The sequence below is a fragment of the Balaenoptera ricei genome, chromosome 11, assembly GCF_028023285.1.
Source record: "Balaenoptera ricei isolate mBalRic1 chromosome 11, mBalRic1.hap2, whole genome shotgun sequence".
Lineage (NCBI taxonomy): Eukaryota > Metazoa > Chordata > Mammalia > Artiodactyla > Balaenopteridae > Balaenoptera > Balaenoptera ricei.
The window spans coordinates 94992582-95018679 of NC_082649.1; the positions used below are offsets into that span (position 1 = coordinate 94992582).

At 39.5% G+C, this 26098-nt stretch overlaps 2 protein-coding genes and 1 long non-coding RNA gene across 9 annotated transcripts in view; 1 reads left to right on the forward strand and 2 right to left on the reverse strand.

Annotated features, from left to right (window-relative positions):
- The window catches only part of LOC132375162 (uncharacterized), a 497604-nt gene extending 483489 nt beyond the window's left edge, over positions 1 to 14115 (reverse strand). The window contains exons 1-3 of the long non-coding RNA XR_009505936.1: positions 14004 to 14115; positions 3902 to 3974; positions 1874 to 1932 (exon numbers count right to left, since the gene is read on the reverse strand). This is a non-coding gene — a long non-coding RNA (uncharacterized LOC132375162). The remainder of the gene's footprint in view (positions 1 to 1873; positions 1933 to 3901; positions 3975 to 14003) is intronic.
- An 89-nt stretch (positions 14116 to 14204) lies between these two features.
- LOC132375166 (histone-lysine N-methyltransferase SETMAR) lies at positions 14205 to 22816 on the forward strand. 3 transcript variants are annotated; one of them, XM_059940228.1, is made up of 3 exons: positions 14205 to 14391; positions 21799 to 22472; positions 22568 to 22631. In XM_059940228.1, the coding sequence occupies exons 1-3, from the start codon at positions 14275 to 14277 to the stop codon at positions 22584 to 22586; spliced, it is 810 nt and encodes a 269-aa protein (XP_059796211.1). In that variant the 5' UTR covers positions 14205 to 14274; the 3' UTR covers positions 22587 to 22631. The 3 variants fall into 3 exon arrangements, with proteins under 3 accessions (XP_059796211.1, XP_059796209.1, XP_059796210.1); XM_059940226.1 differs by having other exon boundaries at positions 21799 to 22816; XM_059940227.1 differs by having other exon boundaries at positions 14205 to 14349; positions 21799 to 22816.
- The window catches only part of SUMF1 (sulfatase modifying factor 1), a 140781-nt gene continuing 131730 nt past the window's right edge, over positions 17048 to 26098 (reverse strand). The window contains exon 9 of one of the 5 annotated variants that reach the window (XM_059940224.1): positions 17048 to 17496. In XM_059940224.1, the coding sequence (XP_059796207.1) occupies positions 17432 to 17496 (65 nt within the window). In that variant the 3' untranslated portion in view covers positions 17048 to 17431. Of the gene's footprint in view, positions 17497 to 21601; positions 22450 to 26098 lie in introns of those variants that run through there. The other 4 variants (XM_059940219.1, XM_059940223.1, XM_059940222.1 and 1 more) reach the window with 4 other exon arrangements.

The window sequence follows — 26098 nt, forward strand, 5'->3', positions numbered from 1 at the left end:
CTTTTTTTCTTTGCCTCTTCCTGCTCTAAATCAATTGATAGATAGATTTTATCTCTAAAATTTCTAGAAATATTCATTTAGATAAAAATTCTAGATATATTTTCTAGATAAGTATAGATCTAGAGAGATATAGATACAGATCTTTGTTTCCTTCTGCATTTCTCTCCCATTCTGATTCAGTCTAAAGTGCCTTCCTTTCTCCTTGTTCTTTTTAGTTTATTTCATAATGCAAAATATATAATTTATGCCTCACTTTGTTCCAGAAAACATTTGTTGTGAATAATAGATAACTTGGTTTCATGTTTAGCGAATAAGCTTTTTAAATTTCTCCAAGGGAACAAAATAAAGTAGCTTTTTACCACAACTTTCATTGATCCTGTGCTCCTGTTTGATTGGCCCTTTCCTTTGGGAAAAGACAAAATTAAGTTTCCAAGCACAAAGTTGAAAACCAAATTATCATGAATTCCAGACACTTTCCAAAAAGGAACACAAGAAATGTCCTTATCCTTTAAGGTAGATGTCACCCTCATATCTCTTTACCTACCTCACTGCAATCCTAATATGGTGTTTCTTTAGCTATAAGGCTGCTTCCAATAACTAACTATGTTTAAGGATCTGCTATAGCTTCATTTGCTTGCTAAAAAGCAAAACCAAAAGATTGAAACAACTAATTAATTGCAACTAATTAGTTGTTTCAATTTTCTGGTTTTGTTCTAATTAGTTGCAAAAACAGACTGGAAAATGATTTACTCCAGATGGTTTGTAATAAAATTCCAATTGCTCAAATGTAAATTTATTCATCTAAAATAAGTTTTTCCTTACTTAGCTACACAGAGATGTTTTTTTTTTTTTTTTTTTTTTTCTACTTTATTTATTTATTTTATTTTTTTTTTTATTTTTGGCTGTGTTGGGTCTTCGGTTCATGCAAGGGCTTTCTCTAGTTGAGGCAAGTGGGGGCCACTCTTCATCGCGGTGCGGGGACCGCTCTTCATCGCGGTGCGCGGGCCTTTCACTATCGCGGCCCCTCCCGTCGCGGGGCACAGGCTCCAGACGCGCAGGCTCAGTAGTCGTGGCTCACGGGCCCAGCCGCTCCGCGGCATGTGGGATCTTCCCAGACCAGGGCTCGAACCCGTGTCCCCTGCATTAGCAGGCGGATTCTCAACCACTGCGCCACCAGGGAAGCCCAGAGATGTTTTTTAATGGAGGAAAAAGTAAAATATTGGCTTAGTAATAAAACTAAGATGACCATTTGCCCTAGAATATACAAATTCTGTCCATTTCTGGTTTAAAAATACACAGAGGCTGAAACAAATAGCACATCCACAAGGCACTGGCTGATGCAAGCACTTTGTTTAGTGAAATAACTACGGCGATGTGTTGGTCTACCCTTATCCAAGAACATGTCAATGACATAGTGTGTGACAGGAGGGGCTTCCTCCAGAAGTAGAAATAAGGTGGGTGAGTCAGAAATTAAAATTCCAACTAACCTGCAGGCATCTGTAAGATGAAGCAGTACATTGTATTTGATTCACTTCCTGGTCTGTTTCCAAAGGACACTGTCAAACACAATGATTCTTTTTCCCAACAGCTGTCACCACCAAGTCAGCTATCCTTTGTATTTTCTCTTTGTGTTTGAATCCAGACAGAGAGCAGATGGCTGGACTCAGTGCCAGGGCAAAGGTAAAATTAGTGTCTCACCTAAAGAGGTACTGCCAGACTTCATTCAGACAAAAGTCCCAGCAACAAATACCTACAAAATCTAGGGTCTAGAAAACACAATCTGAACCTCCTGTTTTATTTACCAAGTAAAAACAAAAAACCCACTTTTGAGGAAAACTTAATTAATTTGCTAAGAGGTGATGAGAAGACTCACAGATTTCATCTTCAGAGAGAAGTGGTTTCCCCTGTCATCAACTCTGTAATTTCCAGGCTCTGTAAAAAAGCACATTATGTTCAATGTTCCTCTAAGCTGAGCTCATGGGTGAATTCCAGAATATAAAATGTCATCTTCCAGAGCTAAAACTTTACTAAAGCAAATAGGTTTAAAAAATATTTGACTAAAAAAACACTGCAAATTAAAATTACAATGGGACAGCTAAATGAAAGGTGAGACTTTCCAACTGAGGGGATTAAAGCTAGAATCAGAATTAGAGAAGGAAATTCAGAGCTGCAAGATATAACCAGTCACTTATTAACCACATAGTGTAGTTATAATATATAACTGGCAGTGGAAGGATTAGAATGACACGGAAAAAACCCTCCAACTATTACAAAGAAAGTTTGATCTCCCATAAAAATAAACTTTTGGCCTTCTATTGTGAAGCTGAAAGGTTCTGCCATTCAAAGAGCCACCTATTTTGCCTCTTCTCAGTGGCACAGGAATTGAGAATTTTGTTGCCTCCATTTACTTATTTAAAATGCTTAAAAGATAAAGAGAGTAGAACTAGAAATCGCTTCTATGGCCCTTCATAAATTGGTGATTTTCTCTACACTTTGATTAGTACCAAGACAGAGACAGAATCACATATGCAATTGATTTCTATTATTCACCCCCTCTCTCAGGTAACTCAAAATTAGTAAAATCATAGTAATAGCAGTTGACTGTCACAAGGCAGAGACCTCAGTAGCCTAAGAGACTGTTCTCAGTAGTCAGGCTTCAGGACTAGGAGACCCAGCAGTGAGATGAAGATTTCTTTTGAGGCAGAATAATTAATCATCTATTGTTTTTTCAAAGCCCAAGGGCACAGACCTAAAAAAAAAAAAAAAAAAACACCACCAACAAAAAAAAAAACTCTCAAGTTAAATAACGCCCTTACTTACGTAAATTACTATATTTTCAAATAAGACAAAATATTGTATATATATTTTTAATCCCATTATTTCTAATCCTTTATTTCCTCCATAGCAGCTGGAAGAAAGGCAGTTTCTGAATATGGCTAAGATTTTTCAAAACAAATGGTGAGAAACTTTGTCTTTAGAGGCAGTTTCAGACCTGGGCCCAAATCCCACTCTATCACTCATACATGTGGGGTACATGAAAAAAATTACTTAATTTATCTGAACTTCAATTCCTGAATCTTGTACAATAGAGATAATATTGCCTACTTCATAGAGCTGAAATTAGATAAGAAATGTATATAGTATTTAGTATATTGCCTAGAAATGTGCTGTCCAATACAGCAGGCACTAATTACATGTGACTATTTAAATTTATTTATTTATTTATTTTTATTTTTGGCTGTGTTGGGACTTCGTTGCTGCACGCGGGCTTTCTCTAGTTGCAGCGAGCGGGGGCTACTCTTTGTTGTGGTGGGCGGGATTCTCATTGCGGTGGCTTCTCTTGTTGCGGAGCACGGGCTCTAGGCACATGGGCTCAGTAGTTGTGGCTCGCGGGCTCTACAGTGCAGGCTCAGTAGTTGTGGTGCACGGGCTTAGTTGCTCCGCGGCATGTGGGATCTTCCTGGACCAGGGCTCAAACCTGTGTCCCCTACATTGGCAGGTGGATTCTTAACCACTGCGCCACCAGGGAAGCCCCATGTGGCTATTTAAATCAAATTTAAATTAATGAATATTAAATAAAATTTAAAAATCTGTTCTACAGTCACACTAGGTATATTCCAGTAACCAATAATCACATGTGGCTGGAAAGAACATTTTTATCATCACAGAAATTTTTGAACATTGCTAAAGAATCTAGTAAGTGCTCAATAAATGTTTATTTGATCTGTGTGGCATTTTTTTTCTCCTCCTCTACAGTTCCTCTAAGTTCTCAGGCCTCCCAAGGTATCTCCTTATCATGAAGGAAAGCAATATGATAAGACATATATGTGTTTATCATTTTTTTCTCTCCCAGGAGTACTGGAGTTCTAAAAGAGCACTGCAAGGAGAAAGCAATGCTTACCACAAATGGGAGAAATTCTAATGATGGAGGTTTCAGGCATTACAGCAGACACTGGGGAAGGTCTTTCTGGACTCTGAGGGTGGGGAGAGAAAAAGAATCTCCATAGTACCCCTCAGTTCATACCCGAAGATCCACCTACTCATAGCAACAACGTAGACTTTAACACACCAACACTTACTGAGAAAATGGAAAAGAAAAAGGTTTTTTACTCTGTAGGATTCTTTTCACACCAAATTTTGGCTGAAATATCTAAAAATAAGTATGAATCATCAGCATTTCCCCAGAGAAACTTTAACCAAGTTAGTCTTGGGCACTTGAGTAGAATTCTTTGCATTAGTCTTTATGTTCTTCGGATTCATTTCCTTTCTCCTTCCAAATACCAGAATTGGAGCTGGTAAGATACTAGAGAGAAAACGCTAATATGAGTCTAGAAAGTTAAGAAATGAGGAATTACAAGAAGCTGAAATTTAGAAGCTGAAATTCTAAGAATTCTAATCTCAGATGATACTTGGCGGTATCTGGTGAAATTATCCTATAGACCCTTGTAGATCTGGGCTTAAATGTTCTGGGTATATTTCTCTGTAGCAGGACATTTGTGGTACGAAACTTCAAAGGATACACATCTTTGCTTTCAAAACTACAAGTAGAAGAGGCTGGCCCCTGTGCTTCATTATAAATGGGGAGAAGAAACGTCTAGTACTTTTAGAAAAACATGATGGGGAATTCCCTGGCAGTCCAGTGGTTAGGACTTGATGCTTTCACTGCCAAGGCCCGGGTTCGACCCCTGGTCAGGCAACTAAGATCCTGCAGGCCACTCAGCATGGCAAAGAAAAAGAAAAAAATTATGTTCTGCCTATAGGTGGTATCCTTAGAGGTAATAAGCAAAGCCTCCTTCCTAAGTCAAAATGAAAATGTGCGAACATAACTCATTGAAAGGCTATGCCTTTCTAGATCAAGTTGAAAACAGAGCAAGTCTGTTGTCATAGCCTTGGTAATAACAGTTGAACACACCTGATAATAAGTTTGATCACAGGTCTTTGGTGAGTGAAATTATTCCCTGCTGATACATTTTAGGTTAAATAAATACATAATTGGCTTCTTTCACCTCTGCACCTATTATCAAACAATCCCCATTTGATTGCATACTTTTATGAGTTAATATTCTATAATCATCAATACTGGATATTTAGTTTACAACTAAAGTACTTACACTAACAACATTCTGATTGTGATTATATCTTGATGTTTTTTGTTGTCACATCAATGAGAGAAATTATGGATTTCATTAAACCACAATGCCATGATAAAAACATCGGACAAGAGGCAAGTTTTTTATTCTGCTGAAAACATATATTTACTAGCAGTCGAAACTCAAAAACATAAAATACTATCCTTTGGAAAGCATAAGTAACACAGGATCATAATTTTGTAAAATATAACTCAACTTATTTTAATCAATTGCCATATTTTCTCTTATTGCAAAATGATCTACATGCAGTATACTTTGACATAAAACTTTAGGTACTAAAAAGACATTTTTTCTGTCCAGTTTACTTTCTATTTTGCTGTCTTTTTACAATATTGGGCATATAGTAGTACTATAACTACTAGCTATTATTGCTATATTATTATCCCTTCCACTAGACAGAAATTTTATATTTTTTACTACTTTTTTTTTTTTTTAATATTTTATTTATTTATTTATTTATTTATTTATGGCTGTGTTGGGTCTTTGTTTCTGTGTGAGGGCTTTCTCCAGTTGCGGCAAGTGGGGGCCATTCTTCATCGCGGTGCGCGGGCCTCTCACTATCGCGGCCTCTCTTGTTGCGGAGCACAGGCTCCAGACGCGCAGGCTCAGTAGTTGTGGCTCACGGGCTTAGTTGCTCCGCGGCATGTGGGATCTTCCCAGACCAGGGCTTGAACCCGTGTCCCCTGCATTGGCAGGCAGATTCTGAACCACTGCGCCACGAGGGAAGCCCTTTACTACTTTTTGATGTAAATTTTTATTCATATTATTTTGAGGAGACGTTCTTTAGTGAAGACACATCAGCAAGACAAAGTGTTAAAAAAGCATAGCTTGGGCTTCCCTGGTGGTGCAGTGGTTGAGAATCTGCCTGCCAATGCAGGGGACACGGGTTCGGGCTCTGGTCTGGGAAGATCCCACATGCCGCGGAGCGACTAGGCCCGTGAGCCACAACTGCTGAGCCTGCGCGTCTGGAGCCTGTGCTCCGCAACAAGAGAGGCCACGATAGTGAGAGGCCCACGCACCGCGATGAAGAGTGGCCCCCGCTTGCCGCAACTAGAGAAAGCCCTCGCACAGAAATGAAAACCCAACACAACCAAAAATAAATAAATTAATTAATTAATTAAAAAAAAAAGCATAGCTTACCAACTTTTTAAATGAACAAAAATTCATAACATCAACTTCTGTACAGAGCAATAGCAGCTGATTATCCAGCCCAAACTTTCTAATAATAATAATGGTAATAGAGGCATACCTCATTTTACTGCACTTCGCTTCATCGAGCTTCGCAGCTATTGTGTTTTTTACAAAATTGAAGGTTTGTGGCAACCTGCATCAAGCAAGTCTATCGGCGCCATATTTCCAATAGCATTTGCTCACACCATGTCTCTGTGTCACATTTTGGTAATTCTCACAATATTTCAAACTTTTTCAATACTATTATATTTGTTACAGTGATCTATGATCAGTGACCTTTGATGTTACTATTGTAATTGTTTGGGGGTGCCATTAAACACACCCAAATAAGACAGTGAACTTAACTGCTAAATGTGTGTGTTCTGACTACTCCCCTGAATGGACATTCCTCCACCTTTCTCCCTCCCCTCTGGCCTCCCTATTCCCTGAGATAGAACAATATTGAAATTAGGCCAATTAATAAAGCTACAATGACCTCAAAGCTTTCAAATGAAGAGTCACACATCTCTCACTTTAAATCAAAAGCTAGAAATGATTAAGTTTAGTCAGGAAGGCATGTAGAAAGATGAGATAAGCTAGCCCTTTTGAGCCAAACAATTTGCTAAGATGTTAATGCAAAGGAAAACTTCTAGAAGGAAATTAAAAGTGCTACTCCAGTGAACACAAATGATAAGAAAGTGAAACAGCTTTATTGCTAATATGGGAGAAGTGTGAGTGGTCTGGATAGAAGATCAAGCCAGCTATGACATTCCCTTAAGTTAAAGCCTAAGCTCTTCAATTCTATGAAGGGTGAGAGAGGTAAGGAAGCTGCAGAAGAAAAGTTTGATGAGGTTTAAGGAAAGAAGCCATCTCCATAACATAAAAGTTCAAGGCAAAGCAGCAAGTGCTGATGAAGAAGTTGCAGCAAGTTATCCAGAAGATCTAGCTAAGATAATTACTGAAGGTGGCTACACTAAACAATACATTTTCAATGGAGACAAAATAGTCTTATATTGGAAGAAGTTGCCATCCAGGACTTCAATAGCTAGTGAGGACAAGTCAATGTCTGGCTTCAAAGCTTCAAAAGATAGGCTGACTCTCTTGTTAGGGGCTAATGCAGCTGGTGACTTGAAGTTGAAGCTAATACTCATTTACCATTCCAAAATTCCTAAGACCCTTAAGAAATATGCTAAAACCACTCTGCCTGCGCTCTACAAATGGAATAACAAAGGCTGGATGACAGCACATCTGTTTACACCATGGTTTACTGAATATTTTAAGTAGGTTGAGACCTACTGCTCAGAAAAAAAAATTCCTTTTAAAATATTACTGCTCATTGACAATGCACCTTCTCACCCAAGAGTTCTGATGGAGATGTACCACAAGATTAATGTTGTTCTCATTCCTGCCAACACAACATCCATTCTGCAGCCCACAGATCAAGGAGTAATTTTGACTTTCAAGTCTTATTAAGAAATATGTTCTGTAAAGCATAGCTGCCATAGATAGTGATTCCTCTGATGGATATAGGCAAAATAAACTGAAAAACTTCTCTAAAGGATTCACCATTCCAGATGCCATTAAGAACATTCCTGATTCATGGGGAAAGGGCAAAATATCAACATTAACAGGAGTTTGGAAGAAGTTGATTCCAACTCTCCTGATGACTTTGAGGGGTTCAAGACTTCAGTGGAGGAAGAAACTACAGATGTAGGGGAAACAGCAAGAGAACTAGAGTTAGAAGTGGAGCCTGAAGGTGTGCCTGCATTGCTGCAATCTTATGACAAAATTTTAAAAGGGTGAGGAGTTTCTTCTTATGGATGAGCAAAGAAAGCAGTCTCTTGAAAGGGAAGACATGGAATCTACTCCTGGTGAAGATTTTTGAAATGATAACACAGGATTAAGAATATGACATAAACTTAGTTGATAAAGCAGTTGGAGGATTGACTCCAATTTTGAAGGAAGTTCTACTGTGAGCAAAATGCTTTCAAGCATCATTACATGCTACAGAGAAATCATTCATGAAAGGAAGAGTCAACGCAGAAAACTTCATCATTGTCTTACTTTAAGAAACTGCCACAGACACCACAACCACCCTGATGAATCCCAGCCATCAACATCAAGGCAAGACCTTCCACCAGCAAAAAGATTACAAGTTGCTGAAGCCTCAAATAATGGTTAGCATTTCTTAGCCATTAAGTGTTTTTAAAATAAGGTATGTACATTTTTTAGAAATAAAGCTATTGTACACTTAATAGACTACAGTATAGTGTAAACGTAACTTTTATATGCACTGGGAAACCAAAAAATTCGTGTGACTCACTTGTGATATACAGTTTATTGCAGTGGCCTGGAAATGAACCCACAGTATCTCCTAAGTATGCCTGTAATAATGCCATCATTTTCACTGGTCAAAATTCTTTGACTAAAGTGGCAGAAAACACTAACTTAACCTAAATCCAAAGAAAGAATTTGTTATAAGAATATGAATATCTTGTGTGAATCAAAAAGTGATTGGAACAAGAAATGAACAGTCATCAGGAACTAAAAAGTCCTCTCTCCTTGTTACTCGTCTGCTCTATTTTTCTCTTGGAAGACTGACTTTTCTCTGCTTCTTTATCAATATACTGAATAAAGCTACCTCTCGGCTCCCAAATTATAAAGTTTTAGCTGTTTCTTGGTCTCAACTAATCAAGTGAATCTGATTGGTCTAGCTTGAATCAGGTGTGCATCCAGAGGTCAAAAGTCTGGGCCAAGGCTTAGGGGTTGTGTAATATAAATATGACTGCAGTGAGCTCAGCCCAAGAGATGGGCTGTGTAGGGCTGGCATGTTCTCAGAAATGAAATATTCAACAAGTTGGGCAGAAACCCTCCAAAGTATCAACTACTATGTTTTAATCTCTTCAAAATGATGTCATTTATACAGTTTTCTTTGATGAGAGGATCTCGTGCTTATCCTAGGCCTAGTTAACATCGGGTAGTGATAGTTATTATTAGGAAGCTAAGATGTTCCAAACTATTTTATTCATGCTATCATTAACACCAATAAATATATAATTTCTGCTAACTTTAGACCTTTCATCACTGGCTGTAAAGTATATCCCAGATTAAGCTCAGATAATGCTAGTGAGGTTTAATGAAAGAATGGCTTCTGAATACAAAATCATGCAAAACTTCATTAAAACACTGGCCAAAAAAGCCTAAGGATAACATGTCAGTTAAAGGCCACTCTTGTTAAAAAACAGGAAGGTCATATGGCCATACTCCATAATTTAGCTAAAGATAATTGAATATATAAAATGTTAGAGTTTTACTATATTGTATTTTCTTTAATTTTTAAATTTATTATTGACCAGATTATTTTCTTTCCTGCCAGTGAAAAAGCCAGAAGAAATCTGAATAATCAACATAATGATCAGGTCCAAGCCTTATTTATAACAGTCAATTTGGGCAACTCATTACTGTCCAGAGATACATTTTTTTTCACCAAGTAGCTATAATGGTTTTCAGGACAAATTTTGAAGATTCGGGCTTCCAGTAAGTGAAGAACAGGTGTCTGGAGGAAATAAGATAGGTTTTTAGACCTGGAAAAAATGAAAGACTGACTGCTTGGCACTCTGAAGATTGGTTATATCAGCCTGCAAACACCCTCTCATTATTTTAATATCACACTTATATAAAATACTTTGGGATCCTTTGCCAGAAAGATAAAAACAAATTAAACTGAAGGCAGGACATGAACTGAATATCTTATTCTGGAAGCACCATCACTGACAGCTTTAGAAAAAAAAATAGAATGGATCCTTCAAAACACTTTTTCCAAAGGTCAAACAATATTACCAAGAAAGAGTCAAAAAGAAAAACAGCATAATAAGCAGCGAGTGTGGTTCTCCTCACCGCTCATATAATTCCTTCTTAACATTCTTATAGTTCTTAGTAATTTCTGGGTGTATATAGTTCTTTGTTTACTGGATTGGAAGCTCTCCTTGGGCACTATGTCTTCTTCATGGTACATTCCCCAAATTGGCAAATGTAGCACTGTGCATGTACTCAGCGTTCAAAAATGTTTCTTAAAATGAAAGGACAGCATGTTCTTTGGATTTTTGCAAAATTCCTTCATTGTTTACAATTCCTGAAAAATGAAATGAACCTGACCTCTATCCAACATGAAAATACTCTTTTCTCTACACGTGCCTTTATTCCTTTACTCCTGCTATTCCTTCTGCCTGCAATACCCTTTCCTAATCTCATAAATCCTACTCATTCTTCAAGGCCTATGGCAAGTAGCCCCTTCTCCATGAAGCTTTCTCTGATCTTCCCAGCTACAAGTAATCTTTCCACTTTTGAAGTTCCACTTTACCTAAACCTTCCTTACATCCCTCAATTATACTATACCCAGTTGCATTACCTAAGTAACTATCTCCGAAGTTACAGCAAGTATACAGCCATGTCTGATAAAATATTTACTAGGTGACTACCTTCAAGCCTATGGTTCCAATGGGGTTTAAGACTTCTAATTCAGGATGATCCCACACCCTATTAATAAGGATCTCCTCTTGCATTTGAGCCATCCTCTGGGAAGACAAAGAAGAACACTCCAAGGCAGTTTTGTAACCTACTGTGTAATAACCTACCGTGTGATAACTACCTGCGTGCACTGTTCCCAAAGAACATCTGAAGCCTCTGTGCTGGCAGGTTGTGACCTTCTGAGTGAACCTAATGACACGTGCAGCTTATGAGAGTCCTGTGAGTCGGAATATTTAGTTGAATCTAAAATGACCCTTGATGGACCATTTCAATAAGGTTTCAAGTATTAATAGCTTATTATGAAAATTAAATGAATTAGTATATGTAAAATTCTTAAATGGTGTCTGGCACATAGTAATAACTCAATGAATGTTACCTACTGTTGCCCATGGTCAGAAACCAGCCAAGTAGAACTATGAATTCAGACATGTCTGATTCCAGACCCTATGCACCATTACTCCTTGGTACTTTTCTACATAAAATCAATTTCCTATCTCCTTCCCTCTAAACCTGCTCTCAAAAATGGGTTTTTATATCACACATGCGTACTTCAGTGCAAAATTAAGTGACTTTTTTACCTGCATGGATACACATCATAAGCCGGATCCAAGTGTCTATTCCCAAACCTATTTGCTTCCAAACAAATGTTTGTGTCCCCCTAAAGTTCAGATGTTGAAGCCCTAATATGATGGTGTTTGGAGGTGGGACCTTTCATGTCATGAAGGTAGAACCCCATGATGGGATTAGTATCCTTATAAGGAGAGGAAGATAGCTAACCCTTTCTGTTTCCCCCACATAAGGATACAAAGAGAAGGCAGCCATCTGCAAACAAGGAAGAGAGACTTCACTAAGAAGCCAGCCAGGCCGGCACCCCGATCTCAGACTTCCAGCTTCCAGAACTGTGAGAAATAAATGTTTGTTGTTTAAGCCACCCAGTCTGTGGTATTCTGTTACAGCAGCCCAAACTAAGTCACTGTTAAATGCCAGATATAATTTATTATAATAGCTGAGGGAATAATGATGAACTATGAGGGTAAAGAAATCCCACACACACAAGAAAACTAAATAACATACTCTGGAAAGACTTGACAAAAAGGCAAGTCACTAAAAAAAAATGTTTTGCTATTGAAGTAAGTGTAAGAACAGTTTAAAAGACTGGGGGGGAGAAAAAACAGACTATGAACTCTGATTGCTTCAGTATCTTTTAGTTCCTGCCCCACTTTAGAGACACCCAAACTGAAACTCAAAGTAAGCATGACATGGAATTCTAATCAGTAGACCCACAAAAACAAACAAACAAAAAACACACAAAAAAACAAAAAACCCCATCACCTTGGCCCTATATCAAAAGACTTGTAAATAAATGTACCAAAATTACACTTGACCCTTGAACAACACAGGGGTTAGGGGAACCGACCCTCTGCACAGTTGAAAATCCATGTATAACTTTATAGGAGGCCCTCCATATCCATGGTTCTGCATCTGTGGATTCAGTCAACTGTGGATTGTGTAGCACTGTGGTATTTACTGGAAAAAAACGACATATAAGTGGACCTGGGCAGTTCAAATCCATGTTGTTCAAGGGTCAACTGTATTTAAGTTAAAACAAAATGTTTCTTTCTCCCTCTCCGTGTCTCTTTCTCTGTATCTCTCTCTTTGCCTGTCTCTTCCTATGTATATATAATTTTTACGACTTCAATAGAAGAGCTTTGCCTATGAGTATACTAAAGAGTTGCTGGGACTATGAGAAACCACTTACAGAGTAAAATGGGAGAACAAAGAAAAGGGTAACCAATGCTATGGGAAATAGGGTCAGTAAAGATACAGAGAAGGGGACACTTGAGCTGAGTGGACAGACAGTACGGGGAAAAGGCACTGGCGACCCAAGTACAATGTGAACAAAGGTGGCAGAAGCCCAAGCAACATGACTTGTTGAGAAAACATAAATAGAACAAGACTTTCGAAACAGAGACTAAAGAAACAAGTAGGATCTGGATCTTCAAGGAACTGATAAACCAGAATATAGAAGGCGGACTTTGAGAGACACATGGAGCAAACACAAGAGTTTTAAGCAGCAGAATACAGTACTTGGATGTGCATGCTCAAACGATCATTGTAGAAGCAGCGGTCAGGGAATGCGAGGGTATGGAGAATGTTAGATTTGAAAAATATCACTTCAAGAGTTCAAGCAAGGAACAAGAGCCTGAGAGTAAGAAGAAATGAAAATGAAAAACATTATGAAAGTAGAATCAACAAGATTTGGCCAGGAAATTCTTAGCTACGGCGCTCTAGGGAGAGGAAAGAATTCAGGAAAATGCTTTGGTGTGTTGCTTTGGTAGCTCTGGAGATCATGGACAACTTGTTCTCCTACATTATTTTAAAGGGGGAAAGAAAGATGTGCAGAAGAGTAAGTCAACTCAGGTCACTTTGAACTTAAGGTGCATATAAGACAGAAAATAGAAACCATAACCGCATATCCATCTCCAGCTGGGCTGGAGATGAAGACCTAATACTTTGTAAGAGTATCTGAAGGCAGGGAGTGGATGCTATTATTGAGGAACCCAGAGAAGGTGAGAAAGGGGCCCGGGGCAGAAACCTGAGTGACACCCGCCCCCATTTCAGAGTCAGGCCCGAGAAGGACAGGAGAGGGAGGGCGGTCTGCGCAAGGCAAGCGCACCCAGGACAGGGGCCCACAAGCTGGGAGGAGCGACGGTTTCACATAGAAGCAGCAGGACAATCGGGTCAGCGAGCTTTGGGAAGGCTGAAAATATTCCACTGGATTCAGCAATTTCGACGTTATCGGAATCCTTTGCGGGGCGGGTCTCGGTTTCCTCAGAGCAGGGGAAGCCGAAAGGAAACAGGGATCCCAGTCTGGGAACGCGCGGACTCGACACACAGCCTTTCGACGCCCAGTCAGGCTATTCCGCCCCCGAACGCAAACCCCATCACACACACTCCAGCTGCCCCACAAGTTCCAGGACTTCAGAGACCCAGGGGTGCCTTACCCCCTCAGCTTAGGGCGCGCCCCTGCCCCCGCGCCAGCTAGCTTCCAAACCCTCAGACACACGGACAAACGACCTCGCCTCGAAAACCCTCCCTGGGCTCACAGGAAAAATTCAAGCACTTCATTGTGTGTTCCCAAAGCTTTGTCCATACCTTACAAGGTTTTGTATTATCTGTTGTGCACCTGGCTCAAAACAAAAAGCGAGCCAGACCAAAAAGTCAAGGAACGCTGAGAGTCGAGGGAGGAGACGCCCTCACAGGCAAACTTCTGATAGGGGAGATAAAAACTACGACTCCCATGAGGCTGTGGGGCCCCGGGACCCGACTCCCAGCGTCCTCTGCGAGGTTCAAGAGAGTCTAGGTGGTAGACGCATCGTGTCGGCGTAATACGGCCGCTAAAGCCGTGCAGAACTGGCCCTGCGGGATGGCAGCCTCTGAGGAGGAGCCTGAGCCCTTGACGGAGCAGCTGGACGTCGCGCGCCGGCTGGAAAATTTGCCTGTGAGCGCATGGCCCCCAGGGACAGAGCCAGAGCCCTTTCAGGTAGGGGGCGGGGCTCGGCCAGCCCAAGAGCTGCGCGCGGCCCCCGGGGGCGTGGCCGGTACCCTTTTCTATAGGGGCGGGGCTAGGCGATCACGAGCGCTGCGCGCGCAGCCCGGGGGCGGGGCTGGCGGCCTTCCAGGTAGCGTGCCGGGGTAAGTGGTAGCTGGGTTCAGTTCTAAATTACCCTACGTGGTAGTGCTTCGATTGTTGTCTCCAAGTTTCTAGACCTTCTTTTTTTTACCCGATCGCACAGCTATCTGCGAGCGGGAAAAGCTCTTAAATAGCTCACAGGTTTCGGTCTTTTCCCATTAACCCTTCGCAATGACCTTTACACGGTCTTCTCTGCCCATAGACTGGCAGTTAGTTTCCTGAAGGCAAAACCAGAGGTCTCGTGAGGTCCCTTGGAAAGAGCCGTGAGAACCTGTCTTTTTGTCCTCGTTGAGATCCGGGGCAAATCAGTTGCCTCTCTGGTCTCAGATGTCTTCTTTGTAAGATAAGGCATGGGGCCCATTAACGGATCTTAGCCTAGTGTCATGATTAAAAACTTAGCCTCTAGAGTCACTTAGTTGAGGTTTCCCTCATGCTGTGAGTGCTTTGGCAAATGTAAATAGCCTCAGCTAAGCCTTAGAGTCCTCCCGTGTGCAATTAAAATAGTAATACCTCTCTCCGGATTGCTTCAAGAATTACAAGTAAAATACAGTTCCTGGTTTGCTGAAAGAACTCAATAAATGTTAACTACTATTATTACCTCAAAGACCTTTGTGCTCCAACCTTCTCACCCCTTTGACCTTGGCCTGCATGTTGCCTAAGGAACAAGGAATGACAAAAACAAAAAACAAAAACAAGGATGTTGGAGTGGAAAGAGCCCTGGACTTGGAAGTAGGAGAGCTAGGTTCAGGGCTTAGCATCTTAGCCATGTCTCAGAGCCTGAGTTTCTTCATCTGCAAAATGAAAATAATTATAAAGTTTTAGTGCCCTTGTCACACCCATTATCAATATCAAACCCTGTCTGTCCTTCCTAGGGTTATTTTGAGAATCAAGTAAGAGGACAGATTCAGCAGCAGTTTAAAAAGAGTAGAGCAGGCTATTAATGTTAGAAATGGTTATTTTTCCTCAAACTACATTAGGCAGTTTATCATTAATAATACAGGTGGCTAGCACCATATTAAACACTGATCCCTAAAAGCTTACTGAAGACCAAACATTGCTGAATGCCTGGTCAAAAACACTGACATATGTTCTATTTCTTCAAAAAATAATTGAGTGCCTATAATGTGCCTGGCACTGTGTTAAGCTAGGCATAGAAGGTAAGATGGTGCCAATACAATTCCTGCCCTTGAGCTTACAAGAGCATATGGAAAGCACTATGTGGGGGGCAGAGGAAGCCTTGTGATTGATCCTTATACCTATAGTTGATGGGCATAAATGAAAATCAGGAGACTAAGACTCAATCCCACAGTGTTCTAGCTTCCTGGCTGTATGCACAGCTCTAGGTATACTTAGAGTTACAGATAGAAGACAGGATCCCTTCCTTAAGGAGCTTATAGTCTTACCAAGAAGATAAAACATGCTTGAAACATGTAAATAACAAGCCTAAAAGGGCCTTCAACTACTTTGCTTCCATATATTCATGGAGCACAATACCAGTCTTACAAAAGGTCAAAACAGCTTGCTTGCCCGAAACCCTGCCTTCACAGGCATGTGCACACATAAGAATTAAGGCATGAAAAACTCAAAGTAAAAATAACTTGGTGTCTAGTTTGCCTTTGGGTCCTGTATGAAAAGGCAAAAAGAACATTCAAATGTTCAGATCGGAAACAAGCACATCATAATGTCATCGGGGTCGAAAGACAAGTAGAAAATAAACCGATTGATTTTCTTGAACTAAGAGTTGGATCTAGCCATTTTTCAGGTTTCTGAAACCAGCTTCAGATATCCTTTTTAAGGTCTCAACATGGCCTTGACAAGAATTATCTGGCTCACAGTCTCCTAATAGCTGCTTGGAGCAAAAACAAACTCATGGGGCTAGAGGCCAAGTACAAAGATTCTTGTAGCTGGTGTTTCAAAACAACCAAAAATGGAATGAAGATTTTCACAGCACTTCCTTAAAATTCAGAATTGAGGCCTAGATTTTAAGCCCAGAATATTGTGCAGTGTCATTTCAGTTTCTGGGGCTTTGGTACAGAATGTGACTCAGAAAAGTTAGTCTTCCAATCAAAAATTATTAAGAGCTTCAATTAAGCAATCAAGTAATATTTCCTGAGCCACCTGCTCTGTGCCTAGTACTATGGATGGGAACCCAACCCCTATCACCATTCCATACCCCAAACCTCCTGACCATGCCTTTCCTTAAAACATTTGTTAGAAAGATCAGACCTACATACTTAGTGAGAGTCCAACAGTCTATGCCACTTAGATCCCAAAGTTCATACTATTAATAAGTGCAGGTCTACTTCAGATAAGGGAGAAATTAATTGTAGCCAAGGAGGTACAATATAATTGCACTTTAACATGCTGTCTTCTGTTTACATTTTGGCTTCTTGGGTGACCATAGTTTATAAAAAAAAGTCTCAAGTTTTCTGTCACAAAATGTGAAGTCTCCATCCAGTTCTTCAAGGATCTGGTTTCTAGTGCATTTTGCACTGATCATTTTGTATTTATTCTCAACTCTTACATGATCAATTTTGCACTTTGATACATACCAGGAAAAAGTAAAGCTTTTGTTATGACGACTGAAAAAATGATAAAAATCCCATTCTTCATGTCCTCTTTTGTATCTTTCTGAGTGGTTCTTTCTAAATCCCAGCATGTGCATACAATAGACAATAAGGCAATATTTACTGATGATTGAAAGCAGTCTGTGCTGGGTCAGCTCTCAGTTTCCCCCCATCAAGATGGATAAATAATGGAGGTAGGACTATAATCATATGGTTTTCCAAACATAATTTTGGTTTGAGTATGTTTAAACCTGAGAAGTTTAACTCCAAACCTATTTTTTTCACCACCCTACTAGATAGCCTGCATAATTCATATTGAACACTTATGTGCCAGCCACTAGAGAAAGCTTTTTACGTGGTTTCTCACATGTATTTCCTTCACAGCAACCTGTAAGAGAAATAGAAAGGGAATGTTTAGAGAGCTTAAGTAATGGGACAGAAATATATGATGTTTTAAATATAAAATCTCGAAATAATATCTAGAAGAATTTAAGAAAGTTACTATTTTAAAAGTACAAAGTGGCCCACACAGAGTATAGTGTTATGTTCATTAAATTTCTTGAGAACCTTTCCCCCCCCTCAGATATAGGTAGTGTCCCTGTTTTATAGTTGCTAACCCAGAGTTTAGCAAGTCACTGGCTGTAAGGTCACAGTGCTAATAAGATCCTAGTCCTGTATGTGTCTCCTCTAGGACATTCCATGTTCTGCCTTAAGACGTTCTCCACTGCTTGCCCAGTGTTCAGGCCACAGTCACAGTTTTCCTGGCTAGCCTCCTTCACGCTTTGCTCCATTCTCACCTCCCGGTTGGCGACCTCATTGCTCATTAGCCGTTTATACCTTTGACTAAATTTTCCAGCTATTTCCTGGAACCATTCTCAGCTTCCACCCTGAGTTTATTAGTCAAGACGCATTTGTTTGCAAGAAACATAAATATGACACAAACTAACTCAGGCAAAGAAGGGAAGGAATTTCCTCATATAACAGCGAAGTCCGAGACTGGTAACTGTAGGCATCTCTGGATCCAGGAACTCTCAAGGTGTCATCAGATATTTCTCTCTACCACCTCCCTGCTTCGCACCCCTGCTCCCCTTTCCTGTGGTGGGCCACACACTCAGTAGGTCTTATGTGTGTGGTACAACTTGGGAATGCCTGATGGATACTCTGTAGTTTAGCAAACCCAGTGGAAAAAGAACACCTCTTCCCTAATTTTTTCAGCAGGAGTCCCAGAATTATATTTCATTGACCTGGCTTATGTCCTGTGCCCATCCATGAACCAAAAGTACTGTTGAAAAGAGCAAGCGATGTTCCGATTAGCCAGGTTTAGGCCCCACCCAACCTGAAGCCCCAGCAAACCATTAAGACAAGAGTGAGAAGGGTTCCCCTGGGAAGACTCAGGATGCTTTCATCAGAAGAAGAATAGATGCTGCATAGATTTAAAAACATGTCCAGGATTTGATCTCTCCTTGGTGTAGGGTAAGCACAAAAACCCCTCAGGGTAACACCCTTTTTGGATCAGCTTGGTCCTGGGCTTTGTACCAGGGAGTAGGGTACAGACTATGGAAAGAGTGTTACAAATGGGGAGCATTTAAGCTGATGCCAGCTGATTCCTAATTTGTAACACACTTAACATTAGCTTTCTGAAACGCAAAATGTAAGTTTATATGGCATATAAATATTTGAATAAAATGTCAGATTATTTCTGAAAAGAATAATTAACTTTTCAATATGTAGATACCTGAAAAGATAGATAATTACATAATGATATGTTAAATTAGACCACAGTTTTCAAAAGACTATTCTTTAGTATAGCCATTTTTCTAAATCAGGTAAAATATCTTTTTGGAATGGTATTTAACCAATCTTTTTATGAAGGAGAAAGTGGAAACATATAGAGATAAAATGATTTGTGATTATTATTGGTATCAGGGTCAATGATTACATCGATCAAGGGGAAAAAAATATTCTCTTTAAACAGGAAGATCATCCAGAAGTCTCTATTATCCTTTGGACGGTGTTTGCAGCTCATTTGGAATCAGCTACCATTTGTAATCTAAGTCTCTAAAGGATCTGAGATTGTGCAAAAAGTTTAAATTGCAGAATTTTTAAAAATGTATCACCAGATTCTCCAAAATCTTATTTTAAATGTAAAAATAAAAGTAAAAATAAGCAAATAATAGTATTTTTTCCAAAAAGTATTTATCCAACAACAAGGAATAATATGCTCTCCTGGTTAGAAAACTGCAGTAAGTCAGAGTTGATTTTAAAAGTTGTTATCTGCATCAAAATATAAATAAATAAATCACCTTAGAGTTTAGTGATTTCTGTAGTACATTAAAATTATATGCACCTTTAAGAACAAATCAAGTGAAAAGAATTCTTCATGAAAAGTTTAACAAAGTGGTAGTACAATCTTCATTTTACAAGCACTTCTTAAAATGTCTCAGTAACCATTTCTAAGTTGACTCTTAAAGTCTGGAAGTAGATTCTGTAAAAGACAGCAGTCATTGAATTTGACTGATAGGGCATCTTTTTCTAAGCCATCCTTTATCCTTTTATGACATCTCTGCTAAGCTAAAGCTGTAAGAACCGACACAAACAAGAGAAGCTATTTCTACTCTCCACCCCCAAATCACTTTTTAAGCAGTATTAGCCTTCCCCCCTCTCCCCCCTCCCCCCTCGCCCCCTCGCCCCCCTCCCTGCAGGTACGCCCACTCACCATCCTTTCACAGAAGGATGTCAATCCTTCCCCCCAGCTCAGCGGTTTTTTTGTTTTTTGGTTGTTGTTGTTTTGTTTTTTATTTATTTATTTATTTATTTATTTATTTATTTTTGGCTGTGTTGGGTCTTCATTTCTGTGCGAGGGCTTTCTTCAGTTGCGGCGAGCGTGGGCCACTCTTCATCGCGGTGCGCGGGCCTCTCACTGTCACGGCCTCTCGTTGCGGAGCACAGGCTCCAGACGCGCAGGCTAAGTAGTTGTGGCTCACGGGCTCCAGACGCGCAGGCTCAGTAGTTGTGGCACACGGGCTTAGTTGCTCTGTGGCATGTGGGATCTTCCCAGACCTGGGCTTGAACCCGTGTGCCCTGCATCGGCAGGCAGATTCTCAACCACTGCGCCACCAGGGAAGCCCCCAGCGTTTTTTAAAGTATAGGGTTTTGCACCTAACTGCATAGCTCCACCAAGGCCTCCACAGGGAGTGTAACTACATGCTGCTCAATACTTTTTCTAAAAGTATTGACACAACATTAATGGATAATTGACTGAAAGGTAGGCTGTTCAAACGTTCCTCTGGATATGCTAAATTCTATCGACTGGTCTCTTGCACAACTGCTCTTACTGACTTCATGTGGCAGGATGCCAACAGCCTTTATTGAGGGTCAGAATGAATGAAATGAAAAACAGCCCATGAAGCTGCATCCTGGAAAAGAATGGTTTAGACAGACTCATTTGTGAAATTTCTCTCCCATCTCCATAGTGGAAAAAGTCAATGCTTCTGAACAGTGAGATTATTCCTTACGGACAGTACAAGCCATACATCGAATCATATTTCCCTCTTTGAAGTGGCTGTTCTTGGGCAGTGCCAAATGTCCAGTCTACTTCTGCACACTTAGTGTGTCTAAGCTCTCTCGACTTATTTTTCCCTTCACCTTACTTTCCTTACCTGTTGTTCATTTATCTCACCTCTTTGTAAACCTCATTAAATCCTTTCTGGAAAAAAACAAGTATAAATAAATGAATTGTTCTATACATGAAGAAATATGCTGGGCTCATGAGAGATACTTTAATCTTCAGAGTTTGAGAATATGCTTCATTCTGCCAGTGAGGAAATAACCAGAGGTCAGGTTTCACAGAGACTTTAGACTTAAGAATTCTTTATCATAACATTTTATAAATGTAACATTTTGAAAATACAGGTACGTTTAAAAGACAGAGAAACTTTTTTGTATTCTCCCTTTCGCACTTAATAAGAACAGGATTTCTTTACATGTATACAATATATCTACAATAAATTTCAATATCTATTAATATTATGTAACAATTTTTGGAATTATCTCTGCAAGTTTTTTGCCAAATTTCTGCTTTTAACTTTGTGAAGACTCAAATAGAACTATAAGGTAATAGCATTTTTTAAAAACATGAGAGAATATATAGGAATTTAGATAATCTTCAAATTTAAAAATTCTTTTAAAAAATCAATGGAAGACTCTCTCCCAAAGGCCATTTTTCATTGATTTATCATTTATCATTTTCTTATCCCCAAAAAGGATATGAGGTAACTCACAATAAAAATACATATATGCATTTGTATTACCAGATAAATGTAAGAGATAAAAGCCAAGGAGAAAACACATAACTGCATTCAAAACCTAAATTCGGCACTGATTTTCCTGACATCTAAAGCTAACAGGGAAACAAAATAGATTACAAATTTTTCAATATCTGATAAGAGAAAAATACATAAAATTTTCCACTGCTTAAAAGGAAACCACCAAATTTTAAATCTAAAAATTAACCCTGGTTTTTAAATTGGAGAGAGATGTTTTCAGGTAATATTGCAATATATTGCATTTTTTTGTTTTGTTTCATTCTGTTTGTTGGAATTAGGAACTGTCTCAGCCAAAAGCTGCTTGAAATACAGGTGAGATAGATGACATGCCATGCTGACTTAACAGTATTTCCGTTTTTTTGCAGTATACTCCTGATCATGTAGCCGGGCCTGGAGGAGACACTGACCCCACTCTAATAACCTTTCCCGGATGCGTTTGTGTCAAAACTCCCTGCCTCCCTGGAACTTGCTCCTGTCTCCGTCGTGAGAAAAACTATGATGATAATTTATGCCTCAGACACATAGGATCAGAAGCAAAGTGCGCTGAGCCAGTTTTCGAATGCAATGTCCTGTGTCAGTGCAGCGACCACTGCAGGAACAGAGTGGTCCAGCGGGGTCTGCAGTTCCGCCTCCAGGTGTTCCAGACAGATCGCAAAGGCTGGGGACTTCGTACCTTGGACTTTATACCAAAAGGACGGTTTGTCTGTGAATATGCTGGCGAGGTTTTAGGATTCTCGGAAGTACAGAGAAGAATTCAGTTACAAACAATACACGATTCGAATTACATTATAGCCGTCAGGGAGCATGTTTATAATGGGCAGGTAATGGAAACGTTTGTTGATCCTACCTCTATAGGAAATATTGGAAGATTCCTTAACCATTCTTGTGAGCCAAACTTATTAATGATTCCTGTCCGAATCAACTCGATGGTACCAAAGTTGGCACTTTTTGCAGCCAAGGACATTGTGCCAGAAGAAGAACTCTCTTATGACTATTCAGGAAGATTTCTTAATCTACTGGATAGTGAAGACAAAGAAAGGTTAGATAATGGGAAATTAAGGAAACCTTGTTATTGTGGTGCTGAATCATGTGCTGCGTTCCTGCCTTATGACAGCTCACTGTACTGCCCCTTAGAAAAGCCAAACACGAGTGAGGAAGGAAGAGTATAGCAGAAGCGTGTCTGGCCTCGCAGTGGAGGAGAACGAGGAGGAATCGAGCGTGCTTGGCTCAGCCCTTCCTGGGTTCCCCTCTTACAAGCAACTTACCCTCAGGGTCAGTCTCCGCTCCGTGGTAAGGAGCTTGCCCCTCACTGTAGGGGAGCCCAGTGGTTGTCACTTAGGAATGTGGCAGAGACTACAGATTGTCCAGCAACACTCTCTCTCCCCTTCCATCATAGAATTCTCAGTTTTTAGCTGGGTACATGACTGCTGAGAATACTCGCTTTTCCTAGTGAGACGTGGCTGAGGGACTACGTCATAGCTAGTGGGATATGAGGGAAAACGCTGTGCCCTTCAGTGGAGATATCCTTCCCTTATCCCACTCTTTTTTCTTCTTGGCTGGAATGTACACATGATAACTGGAGCTGGAGCATCCATACCATACCCCAAAATAACCTTGGAAAAGGAAGCCATACATAGCAAATCAGCAAAATTGAAAGGAGTCTGGGGGCTGTATACTGTCCAGCACTCTACCAGTCCTGACCTGACACCTCTGGACTTTTCGGTGAGAAACTGTGTCTTCGTCATTTATGCCACTGTTATTTTGAACTTTCTAGTACTAGCACCAACCCTAATCAGTGATCCAAAGAAACCCTGATGGCTGAATACCTAAGCATTGCTTTCCAGTCAATTTTATCAGTAATAAGGCTGGTATTTTCATTTCTGTCTGACTCCTGCATTTTATTTCTCATTTGTTTCTAAACATATCAAGGACAAGGGCATGATTAATTATCACCTGCTAAAAACCTTAATGATTATCGCCAATACTGAAAAACATAACCGTGAGAATGACTTCCCATGTGTATAACCAAAAGTCATAAAAGGAAACAAATTGTAAAATTTTTGCTATATACCTGCTGTACTTCAAGGCTTGTGAAGTTATGCTTCAAAACTTCAAACAGCCTCACTTCATGTATTAACAACATGAAAATAACCCTGTCAACACCACCAAAGGCGACGGGAGTTTTATAATTCCATTTAAACTTCTGGAGAGGCAAACATCTCTAACTTCCTTCCTTAAAGCAAGAGTGTTGCAAAAACAAAGCTACTATGGAAGTTTATTAGACTTTGTGAAAGCTAAAATAATTACTTGGGCCCTATAATTTCTTTTTCTAGTACATTTAGACCCTACCACCAGGAGACGCTGTGCTTTCAAAGTTATATCATAGGGACCCATGTTATATATAACACTCCTGTATGATATCATAAGTAGGATAGTTGTACATTTTAAGTGAATGAAATGTATGGTATGAGAATTATATCTCAATAAAACTGTTAAAATAATAACTATGTTAGGGTTTGCGTATTCACATAACATTATCAGGAATGGTTCCATGTGAATAGATGATACTAGAGTACCCATAAAATGCCCCAAACTACAAATGTGCAGTGTCTAAAACAGAATGAGTTTTTCCTCCAAACTCATCATTTCTCCCTGCCAACCTTCCTCTATAACTGATTTCTCTGAAGCAGTCCTGCTTTTTGTAAGGCAGCTTGTATCTCTCATTTTACAATGGCCTTTCTCCTCCTCACAAGGGCTTCTAGTAACTGAGCTACTTAAGAGGCAATAAGGAAACGGTCAGAAGGAACGTTGAGTGGCTCACTGTGTGATGCTCCCGATACCCTTTCCTTCTTCCTCCTGCTCCGTAGCTACTGAATATCACCGTCTGTGTATCAGAAATACTCTACTGAGGACACGAGCGGCATCCTCCATCGTGATGTCTCTTCCAAAGACAGAACTCACTGAATATAGACCCTTGGAGTTTTTTGTACTCACACACAAGTTTATTCTTAAATAGCAATGTCGCCTGGAAATCAGATTCCTAAAGTAAGCGTTGAAGACTCTTCCAAGACTTTTCTAGGTACTGAGTTAACTGCATTTACTTAATTGCCATGTTCCTAAGAAAGTTGACACTTCTACTTTTGAGAGCAAACATTAAAAGATATACTTCTGCTTGACTGTTATCCCAATATAAAAAACATATAAATTTTTTACAATTATAAATTAGTATAAAATTAGAATTTTAAAAGGTGTTATGTGTCTTCATGGAATTAAAACACAAAAATGGCTCTGAAGTCAATTTCCACTGAATTCACTAAGAATGTGGAAACGTGTACCTTGGAAACTGTTTTGGCCCAAGGATAACAAAGATCATACTTGGAGGACAAAACTTTTCAAATCTTCTTTTTTAAATTAATGTTTTTAAATTTCAAATTAATATTCACGAAATATCAGTGGCTGACAGATTTTGTTCTTGGCTAAATGGAAAATTTTGCCTTAATTGAAGTGAATATTCAGAGATTATTTTTCTCCCTCCCTGTTTTCAATATTAAGCCCCAATACTGCCTAACTCTGAAGCATAAGGCAGGAGTGGATTAAGTACATCAATAGGAGACTAATTTGCATAGAACAGAGGATTTTATCTTAAACTCAGGAAGATCTCATTTAAAAAGGGGGAAAAAAATCTCCCAAAGTTGTTTTCATTCCCTTGAGTGTTCAAATAATGTTCTCTTTGTGTAACATATTCCTTATTACATATTCCTCTCCAGTGTGTTATTGTTCAGCAAGTTACTGAACCTCTCTGACTCTGAATTCCCTTTTCTGGATACAGCATTTTCGGGAGAATCAAATAAGTTAACACTTGTAAAGCGTTTAAACAATGATGCAGCACTAAGATAGCTATAACCAAAAAGACAACTACAAGTGTTGACAAGGATGTGGAGAAATTAGAACCTTGTATATTGCTGGTAGAGTTGTAAAATTACACAACTACTTTGTAAAGCCATTTGGTTAGTTCCTTAAAATGTTATACATAGAGTAACCACATGTCCCAGTAACTCCATTCCTAGGTAACAAACCCAAGAGAAACGAAAACATGTCCCACCAAAAATTGTATGCAACCTTTATAGTGGCATTATTGGTAATAGCCCAAAAGTAGACACAACCTAAATGTCCACTGACTGATGAATGAATAAACAAAATGTGGTATCCATATCACAGCATATTATTCAGCCAGGAAAAGGAATGAAGTGCTGACACATGCCACAACATAGATAAACCTTGAAAATACTATGTTAAATGAAAGAAGCCAGACACAAACAGCCACAAATTGTATGATCCTATTTATATGAAATGTCCAGAATAAGCAACTCTGTAGACACATAAAGTAGATTAATGGTTGCCAGGGGCTGGTGGAGAGGGAGGTATAGGACGTGATTGCTAATGGGTTCAGAGTTTCTTTTTAGAGTGAATATACTGAAAACCACTTTCAAGTGATGACTATCATGTTACGTGATTTATATCTCCATAAACCTGTCATAAGAAAAAGAAACAAGAAGATACGGGTGCCTCTCACTTGGAAACTGGTAACCTGTAACTCTGGACGTTGCTCTCAGGAATAAACACTCTCAGATCCCAAGGAAATTCTTCTCCACTTGCTTTATGTCC